This window comes from Aspergillus aculeatinus (genome assembly GCF_003184765.1).
Source record: "Aspergillus aculeatinus CBS 121060 unplaced genomic scaffold BO66scaffold_96, whole genome shotgun sequence".
Classification (NCBI taxonomy): Eukaryota; Fungi; Ascomycota; class Eurotiomycetes; order Eurotiales; family Aspergillaceae; genus Aspergillus; species Aspergillus aculeatinus.
Window position 1 is genome coordinate 34,445 of NW_020291565.1, and position 21,099 is coordinate 55,543.

The following is a 21,099-nucleotide window of genomic DNA, read 5'->3' on the forward strand; positions in this document are numbered from 1 at the left end:
TCACCAGCGACTAGGGGGGTTGATACTGGCCAACGACCTCTAGAAGGTTCCGCGTGGTCCATCTGGGGAGGGTTGCTGTTCTTTTTGGTTTGTGAAAATATCAACTTGGAAGTTTTGTATGTCATTAATGAACCAGTACACACGAAGAGCCGACCCGGCACCACCAATGAATCATGAACAGAGTTTCACAAACTGGATTCCGGCGTCTTATATCTTTCCTACACAGGAGTATCAGGAGTATACTTAGGGAGTTGCGGCTTCGTATCTACACGGCCGGTATACATACACTATGGAATGGAATTAGTATAAAGACCGCTCTACTGCATTCCTTCTTGCCTGCCTCTCACACTTCTCACACTCTCCGTCTGCTAATTATCCTTTTGGTGTCCGTCGCAAAGGGCCCTTGTTGGGCCGCATTCTGTTTACCATCAGGCAGTTCACTACTAGGTACGTCTGACCCCCGACCCTGTCGTGCACCCTGACGCCCAAGTGGCCGTGTATCAAGATCTGGCCGGAGCGCGTTGGGAAGGCATTCATGGCTTGATGGGAGTCAAGGGACGAGGGTTCTTAGGGAAGTCGCTAGGCTTCTGGTTGTTGTCAATGGCGATGGATATTGCGTATAAGTATCATATAGCCTGAGCGGTGGGTGTTCAACTTGATTGAAGAGCCACATATCGAGCTGTGAAGAGTTATAAAACTAGCATCTCCCGTATTGGTGGTGTTATATGCGTCTAGCCGACCCTTCCCACTTCTGAACTACTAGTCTGCGAGAGAATAACCCCGGATAAGCGCGTTGTTGCCTAACGGCTTCCTGCGGAGTCGGATCCGAGAATTGGCAAAGACATTCTACCGACTGGTGGGGAAGCATGAGCTTGACCTGGAGTTGAGCATTGAATTCGTAATCGATGATGCTGCAGGGATGTTCGTACCATTGTTTCTTCGGGGTGGCAAACTCCACCCGATTCGGTACCATCTCCACTGAACCGGAATGATAGCGGGGAAAATCGCAAAGGATCTCGCTTTGTGCTGTCCGGATGAACTATTGCTGAGGTTTATTTTTGCGTGTTCCGTGGGAACGTGAGGCCTGCACCTACCCAACTCCTTTCACAGGCTTGGTCCAGAGCCAGCAACCGATCATGCCCGTGAGACAGAATAGCCGGGGGTGGCAGTGCGGGGAGATACCACAGTTCTTACTTTAAGGGATGATCTTTAAGAAGTCGAGTATCCGTTACGAGACTACAATTGTAAAGTGCATCCTGCTATATTTTTTTTTCCTAGGAACTCTAGCAAGTAATGACTCGAATATGGAGTATCCCGAACTCGATCTCGACAAGCTCGACCCTATCAGTCCGCACGAACTGCAGCTTGCCGATGGTATGTCGAAGCAAATACACCGAGCACGATGCCCAGACCCCCGGACTGACATGGGCTCAGGCACAGATCCCGCCCGTCCGACCCTATTCGCCATCAAGGGGATCGTTTTCGACGTGAGCAGGAATCCCGCTTTCGCGCCGGGGGGATGTTATCACGGTACGCCTGTACATTCCTGCCGAGGGGCGTTAAATGCTGGCTTGAAATTGACCTCGAATTGCCACCATGCAGAATATGCGGGGAAAGACCCTTCGCATGCACTGGCTCGATCATCCTTCCAAAAGTCGTCGTGCACAGCTGAGTTTCACCACCTCGGGGAGCAAGAGCAGACGATTCTCAATGAGTGGTTTGAGTTCTATAAGAAGCGGTACAGGATTGTGGGGAAAGTGTCATGTGACAGCCAGAGTGATCAGTCTTGCTGTGAGGCTCTGATTCGAGATGATAATATGTTCTAAGTGCTCTACATCATTCGGAATTGTTCCAATGTAAATCATTTTCTCCGCTAAAAATGACGACCGACACAGCCCTCGAAGCACTAGTCGAAGCCAGTACAGCTATAACCCTCAATAGCACTGGACAGGCTAGCACGTTCTTACCAGCGAGTCCTCGAGTATCTTTGGCGGATTTCTTGCTAGCGTCTAATAAACACAGACATTGGCCGCCAGAGCGAAGGGGGACTGAGGTTCTCTGAAGAGCAATGGCCATGAGTCATATCTCTTCGGTACCGTACTGAGGTCTACAAGGTTCTACTGTCCCATCTTCCTTCTCGATATTTAGCGTCATACCATTGAAGCAGCTGCCAACGAGTCTATGTGCTCTGTGGATTGTATGTACTGTAGCTTGTACACTGGTATTGAATCAAGCTGCAATTTGCTCAATAGACACCCTGGAGCTGACACACATCCAATGTATGGCAGGCTGTGAAGCCTTGAAACAGAGCAATCTGGTGTGTGTACATCGCGCCTAGGATAGCGAGATGAAAGATCTGGTGCGAGCTCCCCCAAATATCGAACCTTCCAGGCGCCAAGCGTTCTGGAATACGGGACTATACGGCTTTGTCAGAATTGTTTTTCTCTCGGGGTAGAAAGCGGAGTGAGTGGGCGTGCAGGCATACCGCATAAAGACTGACTCCAATCCCATAGAGACTCAGCTCAAGTAGATACCATCGCATTCCCGAGTATTGCAGCATGTATCCGAGCCCGTATCGTTGAACTCCATGTAGCAAAGGTATAAATGATGAAGCACCGAAGGTAACGAAAGCGCCCACCTTCAATTTCCGCCAGCGCGGTGTTTTGAGCAATGGATTCGAGATTAGGACACCGGTGACGAATCCCGTAAGTAGGACCTAGGGCTTGCGTCAGGGTACGGTTGCATTCCACTGGGCTGTGCGGAGAAGCGCGCCACGGGGGAGACTTACAATGGTCCAGTGCAATTTCTGCAAGTTCGCTTCGCAAAAGAAGACATAATAGATGCCGGACGAAAATGTGCCCACCGTCACAACAACAATCCCAAGCAGGTCCATTCCATGCCAGAACTGCTCTACTCTATGCGAGTGGGGTTGCATCAGGTGGTAGAGCGCGCTGAGGACCAAACAGATTTCCGCACACCAGAAGTAGATCCCAAACATAGCGTAGTCCATAAATGACACACCGAGGAAATGAGGCTGTGCCAATTCTCGCCGGAACGTAGTTGCAACGAGTGGTAGGAGCAAAGCCCCAATCAGATGAGTGTAGACATTGCACGACTCGTTGTGCAAAAAGGTCAGGCTGGTGAAGATCTCCATATAGTCTGCTCTCGCGGGCCGGTAGCCACCGAGGATATATTTGTTGTCGAATTGCCATTCGGAGATCTCCCGCCACGTAACGATGCGTGCTTTGACCTTGGGCTGGTTCGTGGAATCAATCCTGGTACTCATATTGACTTTCGGCACTTGCCGTCTTTGGAATCTTGCCCCTGACATAATATTACTCCCGAGATATTTGAGGATCAAGAGTCGGACAGTGCCAGGATGAAGAATAAAAAAAGAGCTTAGTTCTAAGTTGCCGGGAAAAGGAGTAGAGAAGCAGAGAGATGTCACCAGGAAAATGTCATGTAACAGTGGGCTTAGCTCAACCTAGAACAAGGCGGTAGTCGAGGGATACCAGCGCAAAGGTATAGTAGCTTGGTATTATTCGTTGAGGGCGATGGGACTGATTGTGAGTTGAGCGGGAATTGACAATAGCACCAATTTGCTCCGTACAAAAGTCCCGATTATCCGGGGTAGGATGGCACGCATGTACTTACTGTACAGCAGGGCTGGTAACTTATACGGTACCGTGGATGGATGCATAGCCTTAGCGCTGCCGCTTCATATAGAAAGGAGGGCGCTCCTACAGCAGCAAGGCTTCACTTATCTCCCGGTAGAAACGGCAGGGCTAGCATCCATAGGATGACGGTTACATACACGTCTGTGGCCACTCAACAAGCAGACAAATGGTTATGCCGCTGTGGCGTCAGTGAGGAGACAAAGGATCAGATTCCTAGCAAAGTCTCAAAATGACCTAGGAACCAACTTACCGATAGATTACTAGTTGATTTCAAGCCCCGGGTCCACTTAATTGAGCCATTGCTATCAGCTGCTCGTAGTCATTCTCATGCTAGCCGCTTAGTGAGTCGGGGCTTGTCACTGCCAAGGTCCGTAGTCTACTGCTGTTCATTATTTTGGGACCCCGTCGGGCCACCCGGACGGCCCAGAAACGCGGTAAGAGATAAATAAACAATAAACAAACCGATCAAGCTTACCCCACCCTCGAGCCGGAGAATCCACCCCAATCTATAGGATATTGGCTGGAGAGCGGGCTTATTGATGTGTTCCGAACAAAGATAGGAAGATCTTGTCGTGTTGAGAATCCACTGCAGCTGTTTCCTGGTCCTGGTCCAAGCTTTGAGGGCTGAAATACGCGCCGAACCTAGTGGGTTAGCCCCACTACTGGAAATTCCAATACAGTACAGTACAGTACATGGTCCATAGTGTTACTAGTCCAGTACTCTCCGCTTGGTCTTCCGAAGGGGTCATCCCGGATACTTCCGCGCTGAGATCCGCTATCTGTCACTCGCGACCCCATGTTCATGGGAAAAGGTTGTTTCTACTAGACAATTGTACGCGTAGATATGGGAAAAGAAAGGACCTGCCGTAGTGTAGTAGTCTTTTCTGGCTACCACCTACCCAGATCCTTTTTGTCAGAAGGAGGGTTGTGAATAAACGGCCTAAAATCAGAAATGTTTTTTTCTTCTTAGTAGCAGGCTAGCACAGCCCCGAGGCCAGAACTGGCAGGCTTTTAATAACACATAGCCAAGGCGCCTAGTTTCTGCCGTTCAATCCTTGCATATTATAGCCGATTTGAGTCCCGGTCAAATCTTTCCTCCATTTGGGCTGATTTTGAATGATGGACGAAAACGATTCTCGAGGTCTTTTGAAGTCTGTGCTTGGGTTTTTCGCTAGAAAACCACCGGAAAGGTCCGCGCAGCCCGCGTCATTGAGATCGCGCGCATGCGAAGCCTGGCTTCGAACGGATGCATATCTGCAGCAAGATGCCGACGACTTGGACGAGGTTGAGCCCGAACGTCGTGCAAAGGTCTTGCGTGCATTCGAAGACTATGTTCAGTACGACTCTACCCGAGAACCAGACTATGTAAGCGCTCTTCATATACAACAAGCTTCAGTCTTCCAGCCCCTCACTTGCTACTTGTTAACATGAAGTAATGCACCAGCGCCTACTGCATGATGTGCCGTATCCGATGCTTCAGACGATGCGCAGCGTGATCGAATGTCGGAATCAAAATTCGCATCCCAGCCCTGAAATCTCCATTCGCCCTGGTAAACGAAGAAGAGAAAGTGAAGCTGTCATTCAGGAACTGGCGTATCTGGACAGTGACGCTAAGAGACGCCGGGTTCTACCTCGCGAAAATCCAGCTACGTGCGATGATCCCGAAGACCCGAATGCCGACTTCGCCGTGCTGATGAGAAGACGGTTGTTATCCTTGAACAATGCTTTACGAAGAGATTGGATCTGTGTTTGCCATAAGTGCTCAGGACTAAGCGTCCGACTTTCGCTGCCACGACAAAGGAAGGATCTGAAGGTCGAGACGTGCTTCGAAGTTTTCTTCGGCGTACGGTCTCTTCTTGCGGTAGAGTTACAAGAAGCCAGAATAACCGTCAAGTAAGCTTTTATGGCCTTCGGCAATCGGCAATGATTTTGACTGACGAACTCGCGGCAGAGACGTACATGATGACAGGATGAGGAGCACATTCGAGCCTTCAACTGGCGGTGCTTCCGAATTCGCCCACCTTTGTCAAAGCATTACAGAGTCTCTTGGCCAGGCTAATTGCTTGAACTTTGCTCTTGAAGATGGGAGGTTCCAGAGGCTTCGTCCGCAACCAAAGACCTTTGGTGGTGATAGCACGTCTGGGACGGTTTCGTTGTCGGCATTATTCAAGCGTCAGCAGGAACTACGTGGGGGCTCATCTGTACTGCCATTCAAGGGTAAACGGGTCTTGGCCGTCACTCTGGCTACCGCGCTTCTTCCATTCTTGGAGACACCGTGGCTGCAGCCTTCCTTCAATCACTCAAAGATTCTGTTCTTTGAGCCACTGCAAAGTGGAGAACTTCCAGATATTACGAAACCTTTCCTCGCGTTAGAGCACATCCCAATCCATTCGAACCGCAATGAAGATAACGGCGTTGGCTCGGAGAACTCTAAACACAGGGTGCATCCCAATGCCAGTGTGCTAGCGCTTGGTATACTCTTGTGCGAGCTTCATTATTGCACACCCGTGGACCTGATGCAAGAGGACCCGTCCACCATCAGAAACGTCAACACTGACTATTACACCAGTCTCGAAAAGCTTAAATCTTTGGAAGCTGATGCTAGCGTAGATTACTATCTTGCTACCAAGGCATGCCTGCAGTGGGAGTACTTACCCCCTGGACAGCAGGCTGACTTTGAATCGGTCAGCGTACAGCGACTATTTTACCAAAATGTTGTCAAGCGGCTTGAGTCTGAAATAATCAAGGGGTGGGGACTTCGGTTAGAGGATCTGGGCTCATTTGAGTCTCAAGAGAATAGGCTCCGCTGGGGCTCCATCGGGTGCGAGGTTGTGCGCCATCGAACAGACAAGGCAGACCCACATAATGAAAGTATCGGCGCCCAAGCAATTCCGGACCGTTTCAGTTCTGACATCACGCCTGCGGGTTACACATCGTTCAACTCAGAGATGGCTCTACCAATGCCGGCACGGCCTCCTTTGAGAACGCAACTCAGCGGACATTTGGCGCAGCCGCCAGCGAAGAGCTTGTGTTTTTTTGATGCAAGCTACCAGGCGAGTTGTGAACAAGAGTGAGGTCTCTTCTTAATGGTCACGATGCTTGGCGGTTCTAATAGGTAGACAGGAGTCAACTTTCGCAACAATGGATGGACAACCTTCTGTCTTCCATTCATCACTTTGTTGACCCTTACGAATCAATTGAAGCCGAGCCCAGAGCGTTTGAACCGGTACGAATAGCGATCCTAGATTCTGGGTTTGACCCTCAGAATCCACTTCTAATGACCGATAATCGACAACTGGATCCACGGATCAAGGCCGCGCGAAGCTTCATCGCGAACACAAAGCCAGAAGACATCGGCGATGAGATCGGGCACGGCACTCATGCTCTTGGGCTTCTGCTCAAAGTTGCTACATGTGCTGAGATCTACATCGCCAGAATAGCGCATCGAGAGACACTCGATCGTAGTACCTACGGCGATATTGCAGAGGTAGGACTGTCTCTATGGCAGAGCAGGATATCGAATTCGAGCTGAATCTTTCTTCAGGCCATCAATTTCGCAATTTCCGAATGGAAAGTGGACATCATCTCGATGTCATTCGGGATTCGTGAACACAGCCCCCCAATAAAAGAAGCCATATCCAATGCTATACACAGTCAGACATTGTTATTCTCGGCGGCATCGAATGATGGAGGGAACCTTGGCAGGGCCTTTCCAGCTCAGTATCCCGGTGTCTTCTGTATACACTCGACTGATGGACATGGTAATCCTTCCATGTTCAACCCGACCGCAGACGACAAAGACGTCAACTTCAGTCTACTTGGGGAGTGTGTCTCCTCTCATTGGCCAGTTAACCAAGATGGCCGCGGTCAAACCGTCAAGGTACTGTCAGGTACATCGATCGCAACCCCTATAGCCGCTGGACTAGCAGCATCGGTTCTGTCCTTTGTCCGACAGCAAGACCAATATATCAAACCAGGCAGTGAGTCCCTGGGGCCGTGGTTGAAATTTGCTGGCTCGATGGATGCGGTTCTGAAGAGTATGGTCAGGCATACAAGAGGAGCAGGCTATCACTACCTCACGCCCCATGTCATATTTGATAGAGATTCGACAAGGAAGCATGTCTATGAAAAGATTGGGGACATCAAGAAACACATGTATAGTTAGACAGCTAGGTCCTGACAATGCCGTTGAGGTAGAGCTGCCCACTGGTCATTGGGGTCTCGAAAAGATTGTAGCATATTTAAGCGGGGACGCAATAGACATTCCCATTCTCGGTCGCATCCGGAACGGCTAGAGCTGCCCTCATCTGTGACCCGTCCACTTCCTCGACCAGAACAGATGCGTTATCCTCTTGTTCTCCACCAATGGCCAAGAATGCGCCCTTGTTGTACTCTTCCACCCTCAGTCTGCGCCCGAATCTGAGCCTTTTCACGCGGAACGCAAACACAAATTCCGCTTCACGATTGAGTTCAGTCCCGTCCTCGTTCCTGCTAACCCAGTGGCCCTTTGGGCCGATGGACGTACCCAGCGCAGTCACGTCAAAACCGATGTTTCCTCGGACTGTTGCACTCTGCGCAGTGGAGTATCGGATCCTGGCGCCTTGAACGAGTTTCATACCCGTGACGAGAAAGAGCGAGACCACGGGGGCGAATCTCTGTTTGGGCTCCCGCAGCCACGTCTGCACGGCCGGTGCTTGGATAGCTTCTTCAACGTACTCTTGCGATGGCTCGAATGATAGAGTCGTCATCCGATCGAATGCAAACACCTCCGCCCTTTTTCTGGAAGTCTCAACGCTCACCTCAGGCCCAAGAGGCGATTCCCCGGTAGCCAGCTGCAAGAACTGTGCATAGACACCGCACCCGAGTCCTTGCTCGGTGGAGATGGTCTTCCTCCAGTTGGTGTCCACGACCGGCGGTAATGGCGCGGCCACGACAACAGATCCCCCTCTATTCAGAGGGTATTGCGGTGTTGACGTGGAGCGGAGTATAGATCCAAGACACAGCGGACCCACTGGCGGTGGGTGGAGAAAATCCGATGTCGGACACAGAAAATAGGTCTTTGCAAGAGTCATGACTTCCAGATGTTTGGCAATGGCGGGGAGGGTTGGAGTTATTTTGACTGGGCCAGGCACAGGTGAGAGAGGCGAGATTGATCCCATGCCATCGCGGTTCATGCTACCCCTTTTACTTGTTGCCTTCACTTGGTCATTGTAACCCCTCACTCACTCTTCCAATTCATCGACTAACCAATAGCAATAGGTATAGAATTTGGTTAGTTATCGAGTCGTGAGTCTGGAAACCCACACTCAGCGCCGACCGCCATGCTTACTAGTCGGTACGCTTCTAGTTGGTCTTGTCATGGTCACGGAGCACTTAACTTACTGTCACAGTCAGATCAGTTGAGTTTGGCCGCCACCTTGGTAAGCCAATTGTGAACTCGGGTATTTTTGGTACAAAGTTGGCCTGAACGACTCGGGGTGTACTGTACCAGGGGGTGTACCAGGGGGTGTACCAGAGGGTGTACCAACTTGGAACACTATTGTATATTTGGCTTGTGACGCGCACCGGGCAATTCATTCCGGGCCAAAAGTCTTTATTACAGTACTCCCGTACAACTCAGCATAGACCAACACATATGGCGGTGTCTCACCATCTGACACTCTTCGGACCCATGCGACCCTTCTTTGCACCTTGGTCGCAATTGCTTGTCCAACAACAACCTTGAGGATACTCTATTTTCGAATAGACGGGATCGGCTGCCTTGTTCTCGCAAATCGCCGGGACCGCCTCCATCGACCATGGAGGTGCTAAATCGTGGGAAAGATGAGATGATGGAAGATATCTTTCTCCAAGATGATCTTCACCCGACAATCGCAGAGCACGCAACAAAGTGCAACTCGCTTTTCCACCAATATGTAGTATTACCAGACATTGTGCCGGATCCTACCATCATGGATGATCAGCTGGCACGATTCACCCTATGGGCAGCAAACATGGATGTTTATGGACCGCTCAACGTTTCGCTGGACTACAGGCTTCGATTCAGTCCCACGGTTGTGGAGATCATACATCAGCTCCTAGGCCTTATTTGTGATACAATGGTGTCTTGCAAGTACCCGCTGTGCCCGATCGCCGAGAAATGGTCGAAGAGTCTATGCTAACAAGAGTTCTTCATAAAAGTGAAGCCGATTGAGAACCCACCGCCGACTCCGAGCAGAAAAAGACAGCGTGTGTCAGGACGCAGTGACTCGGAAGTCTGGAGGAGGAGACCCGAAGATGATGCAAGTGACTCGGACAGCGACGGAGATCCAGCAGAAGAGAACATCTCAAAGATCACCGATATCATTGGCGGGACGGTCACACGGCTCTTTCGTCTATCCAATGCTGTTCGAAAATCCGCGAAAGCCGACCGGGCGCGTAGGATCGAAAGATACAGAGATGATGAACAAGCAAACCAGGCAATCGCTGAATTGCGTCTCTACACAGATTGCTATATCCGGTTCCGTTTTCCAATGGCACCGGATTCCCTACGCACAGCGTTAATCGAAGCCAATGCGGCGCGCCTACGACGATTGTATTACCAGCGAACCCATCGAAGGCGAATCGGCTTGAGTGTTCAGCATCCGCGAACTGCCCCAACTGTTGTCCAACTGCCGAAGATAAATGGAAGTGCTCCAACTGTACGTTTTGATTCGAGCATGCTTCCAAAGCCTGCGACAACAAAAACGATGTTGGGAGCAGCAAGCGCCCCCCCCGTGCCCATAACCAATGCAACTACTGCTCGACAATCTGCTGTTAGAGCTCTCTACGCCAAATCTACGACCGAGGTGCCTCGAGCCAAGTCTGTCCTAGTGAATAACAATCTGTCGTTCCCACCATTACCGCCGACTGATGAGTGTCCATACTGTGGCGTCATTATTGAATTCAAGAGCAGAGCGAAGCCAATGCTGTGGCGGTAAGCAAACCGTTATCTTTTCTTTTCGCTTTTTTTTTTCCTCTTTTCTTTTTCGCTTTTTTGGGAGAGAAATGCGGTTAACCTTTCGTAGAAATCACGTCATCAGAGACTTAGAGCCTTTCATTTGTGTTTCCGCACAATGCTTGGAAGCGGGTTGTCATGGAGCCGGCCCAGCAACATTCGAGACGTCCGGTGCCTGGATCAGCCACATGCAGAATGCTCACGGGCATACATGGGAGTGCAGAGCGCCTTCGCATGATCCGATCACTTTCGATGAGGCGATTCACTATCAAGAGCATGCCATTCAGGAGCACGGCGTCCCTGCAACGCATATCGGAACTCTCAGCCTCGCAGCACGAAGACCGTTACTTGAGAGAATACTGGAATGCCCATTTGGCGATGACTTCCAATCCCCGGACAAGGTCGAGCCTAATGCTGTCTTTTCGAGTGAAGCTCTCCAGTCACACATTGCTGCTCATATTAAAGAGATCGCCTTGCTCACGTTGCAAAAGCTCCCTAGCGATAATGAGGAAGACGCCGAGAATATTAATAGTGACCAGCCATTAGAGGATGATGTGCCAGGGTTTGCAAAATATCGTGCGTCCATGTACAGTGTAATGGATGATGAAGCTCTCAAGTATTGGGATGATGACGCCGTGGCTGCAGATGGTAGCAAGGACCATGGCGAAGAGGATATTACTGCATCGGTAACAAGACTAGACTTACAGGACAAACATGGCTCCAGAATGGCAAAGCTTTACCATGCCATACAAGCCGGTGATCTGATTTTGGTTCAGTCACTGACTCACGGAGGCGCAGGTCTGGACAGCAAGGACGACGATGGCAGAACAGTGTTACATTACGCCTCCATGAAACAGTCCTGGGGTCGGGATATGATGGATTTGCTGCTGAATGCGGGCGATAAGGCCACCATAGATCTGGGTGATAACTACGGCCAGACAGCCCTGCATTATGCTGCAGAAAGAGGCCTTACTGATACCATATCTATTCTGGTCGGACATGGTGCCGATAGAGATAGAACTGACAATCATGGATTTTCTCCGTGTCTCTGGGCTGCGGTTGCAGGGCAAACTCAGGCCACAAACGAATTGCTAAACATAGGCGCCGATGCTAATGCAGTTAGCGCGGATGGGAAGTCTGCGCTGCATTGGGCAGCGGGACTTGGCTGGTCTTCAGTTGCTGAGATGCTTCTGATCCACGGTGCCAGCATATCCCAGAACGCAAATAGGCACAGAGCCCCATTAGAAACGGCAGCAGCTTCTGGCGACCTTCGGATTGTACACATGTTTCTCTCCTCTGGCGGGGATCCTAATCATCAAGATCAGGATGGTTGGTCCGCAGTACACTGGGCAGCGGAGGAAGGCCATTTGGAGACCGTGCACTGCTTGTTGGATCGAGGGGCCGACGTTGACGCTGTCAGCTCTTATGGTACATCACCATTGCATTGTGCGGCAAACGGAGGCTATGCTAATATTGTACGCTTGCTCCTTTCACGGGGAGCCAATCCAATGAAGTCAACATGTCATGGTTGGACTGCGCTGCATCATGCCGCCTACATGGGGCACTCAGACGTTGTCCAGTGCCTCTTGGAAGACGACTGCATGAGATCCGGTGCCTCGCAGCAGGATAACCATGGCTGGTCCATTCTTCACCTAGCCATTCATAGTCGAGATCTTGCCACTATTCAGGTCCTACTTGACAGCTCTGCTATCGCAGAGCCTTCAGTCCTGGTCGACGAGAATGGGCTTACTGCGGAAGAATGGCTAGATCTCGAGCCAACCAGCTACTTGTACAAAGCCACCAGTAACTTGGCCTTTAGCAAGTCACGCTGCTGCAGAGCCGTGACAGGCTTACGGCAAGCTGTTCTCACCGGCAGTGTTCCTCTGATCAGACTCTTCCTCAGACTCGGTCATGATGTCAACGGCATGGATTCCGGAAGACGGACCGCGCTCTATTACGCGGTGAAGACGAGCATGTTTGATATAGTAGACCTTCTCCTCGAGATGGGTGCAGATCCCAATATTCTCCCCATGGGACGCAGATCTTGGAAGGAATTTATCGCTGATGACCGGGTGTTGCGACGGCTCAATCGAACTGTCCACGCACGGCCAGATTCCGACCCCAGCGTTCAGCGCCGGATCCTGATTGCACTCCGAGCGCATGGCCAGCCTTCCGCCCCGCGTCGATCAGGCCCCTTACTACCAAACCAGTCGATTGTACCATCACCATCACCACCACCGCCGCCAATGCGAGAACGATTGCTGTTATCGGCTTCCGCTCCGTCAGCGTCATCTCCGCTGGACCACCCCATCTCGACGACGGCAGCACGCCCACCGACACCTCGAGCCCAAACATCCGACAAGAAACGTAAAGCGAAGTCCGATGGGTCGGGTCTGACGCGGTTCTTCAGGCGGCTGTTGGGATAGCGATTCCAGCGCACGGCGACGAAAATGGGAAGCGAGGGCTTGAGATCATCATGCCTCGTGCCTCTTCGGGCTAATGTCTTGGCCCTGCTGCCAACCACCTAGCTTGTGAAGATTGAATGTCAACAGCCCGTTGCTCACATGACTCGGGTTGTGAGTCCCTGTGCTATCACAGCGACACAGACTGCTGACATCGTTTGCGAGTCGGCCTGTATCCAAGGTTTTGGCTATCCGGCGACCGGAAAGGCAAGCTGACCGCACAGCAGGGATAGAGAAAGACAGAAGCAAGGTCTCGTCGGTCATATTGGAGGGGATAGGGTGGGTGATTGTTGATTTTCATAAGGCGTACTCAGGTCATGGGCATGCGTGCTTTACGGAGCAAGTATTGCGAACCCGTTGCCGTAGCAGCACAGCCACTGAGCAACAGATAGCCAGCCACTGTATCGCTACTCGTTACTGCCATCTCAGCACAAACACAGCGAGAGTCTTCTTCGGCCATGGCCCTTCCTGAAAAGCTCGATTTCAACTGACACCGAGAGTCAGCGCCGGCCCGCCGGTAATCAGAGGAGCCTCAAACCATCTTCTGCCTCAATTCCTCAATTCCGCCAAATCATCAACCATACTAGCATGGTCGTGACAGCAAAAGGGAATGGACGGTCAATGTCAATGGAGGGAGACACTCAAGAGCGGAACCCCTTTTGGTTTACAGCCTTTGAGATCAGAGGAACCTCAGCCACGAAGACGAGAATTGTACTATGATGAGCGCACGCTACAGGATTTGCCCGAGACACCCACCGCTCCGAGACGGACATCCATGCGGAAAGTTCAAGAAAGACCTAAGTAGGGTCAAGACTGAGTGATCTCCACGTGAAGCATCAAATGCTAGATAGAATCCCTTGCTATTATGCGGTGCATCGCTCCCAACGTCAAAACACTTCATCAGAACCGCTACTTGAAATGCGAACCTCGCCTCGACGCCATAAGCAAGCAGACTGCTTCAGAAAATCAAACACGGTAAGGCCATTAGCAACATGCAATCTTCTGTATCAACAGGGGCCCCGTTGTTCCTTGCAACCTGGCTCTCGCTGTACCCCACCACGCTTCAAGCCGAGAGGCTGCGCGGTGCTTCATATGTCGATGATCCGGCTTACCATCTCGTGGACGTCGGTGGGCAGAGACTGCAGACTTCCATTCGCACTTCGTCTCAATTCAGCCGCCTGCAATATCAAGCCATGTTGCTTCCCGATGATCAGGCACTCCACCAAGGTTTTGCACGCACGCTTTCGAAGCAATCCTGGTGGTTGCTTGGAAATCAAGGTACCCATCGTCTCTGGTATCGCCTTGCCAATCAGCCACTGATGAGACATGGCATTCTCCTGGCAGACAATCAAGCATGCCGCAGAGGGTAAATTGAGGAAGCGATCCCGTCCTGTCCCTTGCGAGCGTTGGGCAAATTGGAAGACACTTGTCAGGAAGAGAAGTAATCTAGTGGAATCGCGGTTTTGGCTGATGCCGGCCAATTCACCGGCGCATGCCTGATTTGCGTCATTGAACAAGTCAACTTCGTGCGCGCCACCGATGTATCCTTCGTAGAACTCGGCGATGACCCCGGAGAAGTATTCGATTGGCCGCGGCTCGTCATTCTCGATCATGGCAAAGTGCGATGTCAGAAGCACCACAGTCCGCGCCACATTGTCCTCCCGGTTGCCGCTACGGATCGAGGTATCGAAGTCGTTCAAGAAGTCGCGGACGCCGTAGTGTAAAGATTCCTCGGCGCCTCTCTGGCAGGCGATCGCGGCCCAATGCGAGAATGCTCTGGCGGTGATGGCATCGCCTTCTCTCCACCCGTGTCGGACGGCTGCGAGCTTGGCCTCCGAGCCGACGAGGACTGCAATCACGAGAAGGGCCTGCAGATCTCCGGGCGCGACCTCCCGGAACACTTGCGTCGGCAGGTCGGTCATGGCCTGCAGCCCTTTCTGATTCCTGGAAACCACCAGCTGGACGAAGAATTCACGGTATGCTTCTGCCCATTGGCGCATTTCGTTCATCTTACGCCTCCTGGCGACCTCCTGCAGCACAGGCATATTCTCCCAGCGGTCGAAGGCCACAAACTTCAGATAAAGGGTGACCAGGGGAAGAACGATGGGGAAGCGGAAGGAAAGGCCGAGGGCCTTCATGACGAGGTACACCTTTCGCGACGCCTGCTTGTACCGGGCGAGGAAGATCTGTTCTCGAAGTCCCAGTAGCTCTTCTACCCTCTCTTCCATCGGGTCAGAAGAACTTCTCAGAGAGGCGACTCCTGAGGGGGTGGGCAGTTCGTCCACGCGCGCGCCGTGCTCAAGCAGCATCTGGATGATCTCCCTTGAGTTCGTTTGAATGGCTCGAATCAGCGGGGTGTCTCCATGCTCAGACTTGCTCTCCAGATGGGCACCGTGATCGAGTAGCATGGATACGATGTCCTTGTACTGTCCATTGACCGCGATATGGAGTGCCGTCAACCGGCCTCGATCTTTGACATTGACACGAGCACCGTGATCGAGAAGCAGCTTCACCATGTACCGATGACCTCGATTAACGGCCCAGCACAGCGGCGTTCGGCCGTAGTTATCCTTGCGCGAAACGAGGCGGACATGCTTGTTGATCAACCATCTAGCCCAGGCTACGTTGCCAAGATACGCAGCGAGATGAAGGAGCGTGAACGCGGGCGCGTTTCCGCCGTTCCTCTCCTGCTCCCAATAGAATCTCCACCAGCTGTCTCGGATTGCAGACTTGGCTCCAAAAAACGGACGTGAGAACTCGGACGGGCCTTGAACCGCGTCATTCGCGTGATAGAAATGCACCGGCCAGTATTGAGCAGCATAAAGGAAGAGTGGACTGCGGTTGAAGCTCTCATCGGTCGCTCCGGTGGAGAGGTAACTATGCTCGACGTGTGCGAGGCAGGTCCGCATGAGACTCTTGTGGGTGCTCTCGTCCATGTAGAACATGCTGATTCCTTTGACGTTGACCTGGTTGCTCTGGAAGAATTCTTTCGCCGACTGGTGGACCAGGTTCACAACATCCCCTTCAATCTTCACGAGCGGCCCGCAGAGTCTGAGCCGACCCTTGGTCACATCGGCTGCAGTAAGGGTATCGGATGCCTTGATGTCCGTGGCCGCTGTCAATTCGTCAATTGTGAGGGGCCGGGCAGCGAGAACCACCCACTGAAGAATGGGCACCAGCGCTTCCTTGTCGTTAATTTGCTGGAGCATCCGTTGATATACTCCAGCTAGGCCTTTAGGAATCCGGTGGATGATTTCGTTGATTCTGTCCCAACTCCTCCCCTGAAGCTCATTGGCAACAAAGCCCACCCACAAGAAGGTGCCATCGGCGCCGGCCAATAATGCCTGCCGAACTTGCGCAATCATTTCGTCGGAGAGATTCTGTTCAGTTGCCAGTTCGGTGACTTTGGCGGTGATGTACCTCTTGACGTCATCTGCTGTATCCGCGTTGGAGTCGTCCAATTTGATGTGCAGATACTGGCCGAGTCTGCTCCCCGAAATAGCTGGATGGGGCCGGGAGAGCAAAATAAGCTTCAGTCGTGGCCTTCCCAATTTTGGGGCTTCTGACAAATAGTTCCCAACGGCATCGAGAAACTGGCCGAGCAGTTCTTTCTCACATTCATCCAAGCCGTCCAGCACACAGACCACCTGTGAAGACCCACTATGTTGAAGCATCGTGAGGAAGACACTCCACAGGGCGACAAAGCTGGAAACGGTGTACTTGGTCGTCTCAGTCCCCTCAAAGGAGTTTTTGATGTATTGGGCCAGGTGCGGTTAAAGATCAATCCACTGATGTATGAGACCTCTCAGTATGGTCAAGGCCGAATTCCGATTCTTATCGCGGTTACTACAGAAGTAGTAGAGAAGAACATCACCAGTGATACCACCACCACCACCAACCGACTCTAGTACTTCTGTAATATAGATCGCCAACATGGTTTTTCCTTTTCCGGGGCCACCCGAGATCCAAAGCAGTGGTTGATTTGGGTTTGACAACCACTCCCGATAGCGTGGATGCTGTGGGAGCCATTTGCACGTGCCGTCGGCTCTGCGCCCTTTCAATACAATCAGCGACTTTCGATCAACCTCTGGTCTGGTCAAGAGCAAAGCGCTGAGAATGGGCCCAGCCTCGGGGTTGGGTGTCAGAGGTACTGTCTTGGAGACTTTGGGTATGAACGAAAGGACCTCCTTTGCGTACGCTGCTGCAGTCACTGCGGCATAGGGGTGCCAGAGCTTCGAGCGATGCGAATCTGCAAAGTTGCAGATTCCTCGGATAATCAGGTATTGAGCAGCATCCTTCAAGCCGGTCCCACCTGTCTCGGAACACAGCACGTTTTGTTTGTACGGCAATGTGTCTCTAGTTGTTCCGTGGCGCACCGCATGATGACCGGAGGCGATAAGGCCATAATGCACTGTAGGTCCCTGTGTCTCCCGAGGCTGCCGGGACCGGTCTTCCCCCGGGTCGCAATCTCTGCGCGCGCTTTCTCTGTAATCAGTAGTTGTCTGATCATAATTCGGCTGGAAGAGAAGGTCTGGTTCGGGACCTGGGCGGGAGAAAACGACGGGGTCTTTGCGTACAATGTCGCCGAGGTACTGGTCTATCTTACTGTCACCGAAGATGGCGGCTGTCTCGGCTTTCCTCGTTGCTGTGAGAAGCAGTGATGAAGTCGGCCGTCCTAGCGCTCTATCACGAAGATGTCGATCTTCCATATGCTCTTCGTTCGCGGCATACTGAATGGCACTCGGCAGACCGACTGCCGAATTGCTTACAACAATATCACCAAGACGAATATCCTCGTTCGTCTTTGGAGCCGCACCCGCAATACCAACCACAAGAATGATCCGGACAGCTGTGAAGTTTGCCTGTAACTGCGTGGCAACATCCGCTAAGGAGGGTTTATCATCTTCTTCACCATCATCACACGCGCGGCAATTTGGAAAGGCCAGTACGACCTTATGGCCTTGAAGACTTCCTAGAATATAGTTGTTGTTGTTGTTGTTGTTGAGGTTCAGATCCGGGGGTAGCAAGTTCTCATGAATGCAGTCGAACGAAGCTTTGGCAGCCTCTACCTCGATGGGCAGTGTACAAACCCACCCGACGGAGTACTCGTCAAGGGAGGCCATACCCAATCGAAATGCAGATCGACAATGGGAATGTATAAAAGATTAATGCTAAAGTTTGCGTCCTTGAATGTAAGAGACAGAATCACCCCCTCAGTTTGTGTTGGGTGTGAGAAAGCATGCCGATGCAATGGAGGCATTCAATCAGAGCAGAGAGATGTATGTAATGTATATACACAGTGGATCAATAAGTGGTCAAACGGGGGTCACACTTGGACCTCCTGTGACGGTGGTCAGGGTAGTTACCAAACACAATACGACACGATACAGTATGGTATAGTATAGTACGGAATGATACAGCCTGTTCGGACCGGGACGACGCGGGTATCCACCCATCCCACCCCGAGTTGGTATGTGTAAATAAGACTCCACCGTAAAGGTACAGTACGTGTGTGCGTGGTGGGACGCATTGCCCTACAACTCTATGATACATGACTAGCAATACCACGAGCTTACCATTTACATGACTAGCGTTGAGGCCAGACCCGGCGGCTAGCTTATTATCTTAAATTAGGGGATCTCGACTCTCAGATGAGGCATTTTTGTCATTGGGCGAACATATGCAGCTATGCAGCATAATCACGAAGGCGCTTGATTAAGTGCAATGACCATGTCGCCTGAGATGTGGGTCGGGCAATGCAACGTTGTTTGTTGGCTGTCATGCCGCTGGCGTCTCTACAACCGAGCGCTTACGGCCTCTAGCGGAGCAAATAGGACGCCAATTAGGACGCTCTGGGACATTTGAACTTGCATAAGGTAGTCCAGCGGTACAAGCATTTGCACGACTATCGGGTTTAGCAAGAAACAACAGTCCCCCCACACGACCCTTACCCCCTTTCTTTAACTTATTCCCACCCCCAGCCCCAACCACCAACCGCATTATGATCATGGTCATTGCCAGACGTGAAAGCAATGGCATCTTCTACCCGTCTTCGAGTTACATCCCCTCAGATGCAGAGGTCACCGGATGAGCAGGGAACCCTCCGCCGACGGTCTCAGAGAAGTCCAACCAAGGCTGCCACGGGATCCAAAGATCTTCTTGCGTTCGAGGATTTACCGCACTGGCATCAAGACAACGAATACATCCTTCATGGATATCGCCCGATTTCAGGCTCGGCTCGAGTATCATTTGGCAGTTTGTCATACATCCACAATGAGTCGGTCAACATCTACTCGCACCTAATACCAGCCGTCGCCTTTCTCCTCGGCGAGTGGTATATTCAGCAGTATTTGACAAGTAAATACCCCAATGTCACTGTGGCTGATGGCTTCATTTTTGCCTTCTTCCTTTTGACCGCCACTACCTGCCTGGGACTGTCGACGACATACCATACCTTGATGAATCACTCCCACGAGATTGAACAACTATGGCTGCGGCTTGACCTGATTGGCATAGTAGTCTTGACGATCGGGGATTTTGTATCGGGGATATACATGGTCTTCTGGTGCGAGCCTGTGCAGCGCAAAGTCTATTGGTCCATGGTGAGTCAATTTCTGCACACCCACTGATCTTTCAGGATTGATCCCGAGTGACGCTTACTTCGATTGCCAGATCGGGGTTCTCGGACTGCTTACCATCTTCATCATGATAAGTCCCAGGTTTCGGGGCCCGGAATTTCGCACTTTCCGGGCCCTGACGTTCGTGGCGACGGGCCTCTCTGGCTTCGCGCCATTGATACACGGGATCAAGATGTTTGGCCTCTCGCAAATGATGATTCAATCTGGAATGCCCTATTATCTGATCGAGGGAGCCTTCCTGCTGATGGGCGCATTGGTTTATGCGGTAAGCCTCAAGGTCCCGCGCAGAAAGGGGTTTCAAATTCTAAGTACGATGATCGTATAGACCAAGTTTCCCGAGAGTCGATTCCCAGGTCGATTCGACATATACGGGTCCTCCCATCAGCTCTTTCATATATTGGTCGTTTTCGCTGCCGTGACGCAGCTGGTGGGGATACTCAGTGCTTTTGACTACAATCACCTGCATCGAACATGCTCATAGGAATCTCCACCTGTCACGCACACCAGACCAGCTTCATGATTCTTTTCTTCGGCTCTTGAGCGTCCTCTGGAAGCCACTGCGGTACATGAAGCGTGATAGGGTCTTCGGCTACTGCGGTCCTGATGTTGACCCATGCTAGATTCGAGACTAGAGGCAGGCTTCGGAGCCGAAGAACGGAGCGGGTCCACAGACCGCCGGGCCAAAAGAAAAGGTGAGCGTGCGAGGTCGGCCGGCCGCATCAAAGAATGAGATGCCATGATTATTGAGCGGATTGAGAATGGGATCCATGGCTTATTCTGCGACCCGCAGACTCGATCCCTGTGTAGGGTATGCCACCCGGTGCGACATAATTTGTACATGACAGCACGAAGTACAGGAATTGCTACAAGACACTTTCTGGCGGCCCTGAACAAGTAATGCATAGATATTTCATCAGGTGCTTTGCGTACATTTCAGCATAGAGATAGATGGCTGGCGGCAGGACGTGCAGGGCACTTTCTGCATTGTGCCTTGTTCAATGCATACTGCCTTGGTGTCCCGGGAGTTCTCGAGCAACATCATTGCAGGGCACATGAAGAAACCAGAAGTGCTGTACCAATGCAAGTTGCTGAATCACAAGGCTATACACGTCCATATCGCATCAGTCTGCTCTTTCACCACCCAATAAACACGTCTCAATTCAAAGTCCAGACTGGATTATCTGTGCGGGCCCGACACTATGTCCAAGACTATGATGCAAGAAGGGAGTAGACGTTCACTAATCGCTCCAAGGGCAAGGGAGTGAAGCGGTAAGGGAAATATGGCGCTGAGGGTGAAATTTTGAGCCGTGTATGGTTAGGGAACGACAATTTGGGGTGAGCTTTTG

The 21,099-nt window shown here is 51.6% G+C and overlaps 8 protein-coding genes across 8 annotated transcripts; 5 read left to right on the forward strand and 3 right to left on the reverse strand.

Annotated features, from left to right (window-relative positions):
- Window positions 1–1,304: 1,304 nt before the first annotated feature.
- Window positions 1,305–1,826, forward strand: BO66DRAFT_337653 (progesterone binding protein; the record flags this gene model as incomplete). Its single annotated transcript, XM_025644335.1, has 3 exons — window positions 1,305–1,374; window positions 1,435–1,530; window positions 1,603–1,826. 3 exons carry the CDS (start codon window positions 1,305–1,307, stop codon window positions 1,824–1,826), a joined length of 390 nt encoding a protein of 129 aa, XP_025497707.1.
- A 35-nt stretch (window positions 1,827–1,861) lies between these two features.
- BO66DRAFT_396633 (hemolysin III family protein) lies at window positions 1,862–3,704 on the reverse strand. Its single transcript, XM_025648522.1, has 3 exons — window positions 2,789–3,704; window positions 2,486–2,716; window positions 1,862–2,416 (listed from the first exon to the last, which is right to left on the reverse strand). Exons 1-3 carry the CDS (start codon window positions 3,284–3,286, stop codon window positions 2,246–2,248), a joined length of 900 nt encoding a protein of 299 aa, XP_025497708.1. The 5' UTR covers window positions 3,287–3,704; the 3' UTR covers window positions 1,862–2,245.
- Window positions 3,705–4,793: 1,089 nt separating this feature from the next.
- Window positions 4,794–7,842, forward strand: BO66DRAFT_337666 (S8/S53 family peptidase; the record flags this gene model as incomplete). Its single annotated transcript, XM_025644336.1, has 5 exons — window positions 4,794–5,072; window positions 5,122–5,570; window positions 5,629–6,747; window positions 6,801–7,164; window positions 7,222–7,842. The coding sequence occupies 5 exons, from the start codon at window positions 4,794–4,796 to the stop codon at window positions 7,840–7,842; spliced, it is 2,832 nt and encodes a 943-aa protein (XP_025497709.1).
- Window positions 7,843–7,918: 76 nt separating this feature from the next.
- Window positions 7,919–8,749, reverse strand: BO66DRAFT_416337 (uncharacterized protein; the record flags this gene model as incomplete). The annotated part of the gene is made up of 1 exon (XM_025649591.1): window positions 7,919–8,749. The coding sequence occupies one exon, from the start codon at window positions 8,747–8,749 to the stop codon at window positions 7,919–7,921; it is 831 nt and encodes a 276-aa protein (XP_025497710.1).
- Window positions 8,750–9,281: 532 nt separating this feature from the next.
- On the forward strand, window positions 9,282–12,032 carry BO66DRAFT_362228 (ankyrin repeat domain-containing protein; the record flags this gene model as incomplete). The annotated part of the gene is made up of 4 exons (XM_025645062.1): window positions 9,282–9,785; window positions 9,858–10,632; window positions 10,724–11,483; window positions 11,592–12,032. Coding segments are annotated over exons 1-4 (2,286 nt in total), but the record flags the coding sequence as incomplete, so codon positions are not given.
- Window positions 12,033–12,209: 177 nt separating this feature from the next.
- Window positions 12,210–12,740, forward strand: BO66DRAFT_280397 (ankyrin repeat domain-containing protein; the record flags this gene model as incomplete). The annotated part of the gene is made up of 1 exon (XM_025643060.1): window positions 12,210–12,740. A coding segment is annotated over one exon (531 nt), but the record flags the coding sequence as incomplete, so codon positions are not given.
- Window positions 12,741–14,203: 1,463 nt separating this feature from the next.
- BO66DRAFT_416339 (natch and ankyrin domain protein) lies at window positions 14,204–18,238 on the reverse strand (the record flags this gene model as incomplete). Its single annotated transcript, XM_025649592.1, has 14 exons — window positions 14,204–14,511; window positions 14,542–14,719; window positions 14,753–15,099; window positions 15,130–15,187; window positions 15,218–15,493; window positions 15,530–15,622; window positions 15,653–15,709; window positions 15,740–15,827; window positions 15,861–16,137; window positions 16,177–16,391; window positions 16,428–16,726; window positions 16,760–16,762; window positions 16,802–16,820; window positions 16,905–18,238. The coding sequence occupies 14 exons, from the start codon at window positions 18,236–18,238 to the stop codon at window positions 14,204–14,206; spliced, it is 3,552 nt and encodes a 1,183-aa protein (XP_025497713.1).
- Window positions 18,239–19,186: 948 nt separating this feature from the next.
- Window positions 19,187–20,234, forward strand: BO66DRAFT_416340 (hemolysin III family protein; the record flags this gene model as incomplete). The annotated part of the gene is made up of 3 exons (XM_025649593.1): window positions 19,187–19,717; window positions 19,788–20,018; window positions 20,079–20,234. 3 exons carry the CDS (start codon window positions 19,187–19,189, stop codon window positions 20,232–20,234), a joined length of 918 nt encoding a protein of 305 aa, XP_025497714.1.
- Between the last annotated feature and the right edge of the window lie 865 nt (window positions 20,235–21,099).

Bases quoted from the DNA above. Each gene is read 5' to 3' on its own strand.
- BO66DRAFT_396633 (XM_025648522.1), bottom strand. From the start codon at position 3,286: ATGAGTACCAGGATTGATTCCACGAACCAGCCCAAGGTCAAAGCACGC. The intron at 2,717-2,788 runs GTAAGTCTCCCC...CGCAAGCCCTAG, and splicing joins AGAAATTGCACTGGACCATT to GTCCTACTTACGGGATTCGT. The intron at 2,417-2,485 runs GTATGCCTGCAC...AAAGCCGTATAG, and splicing joins TTGGAGTCAGTCTTTATGCG to TCCCGTATTCCAGAACGCTT.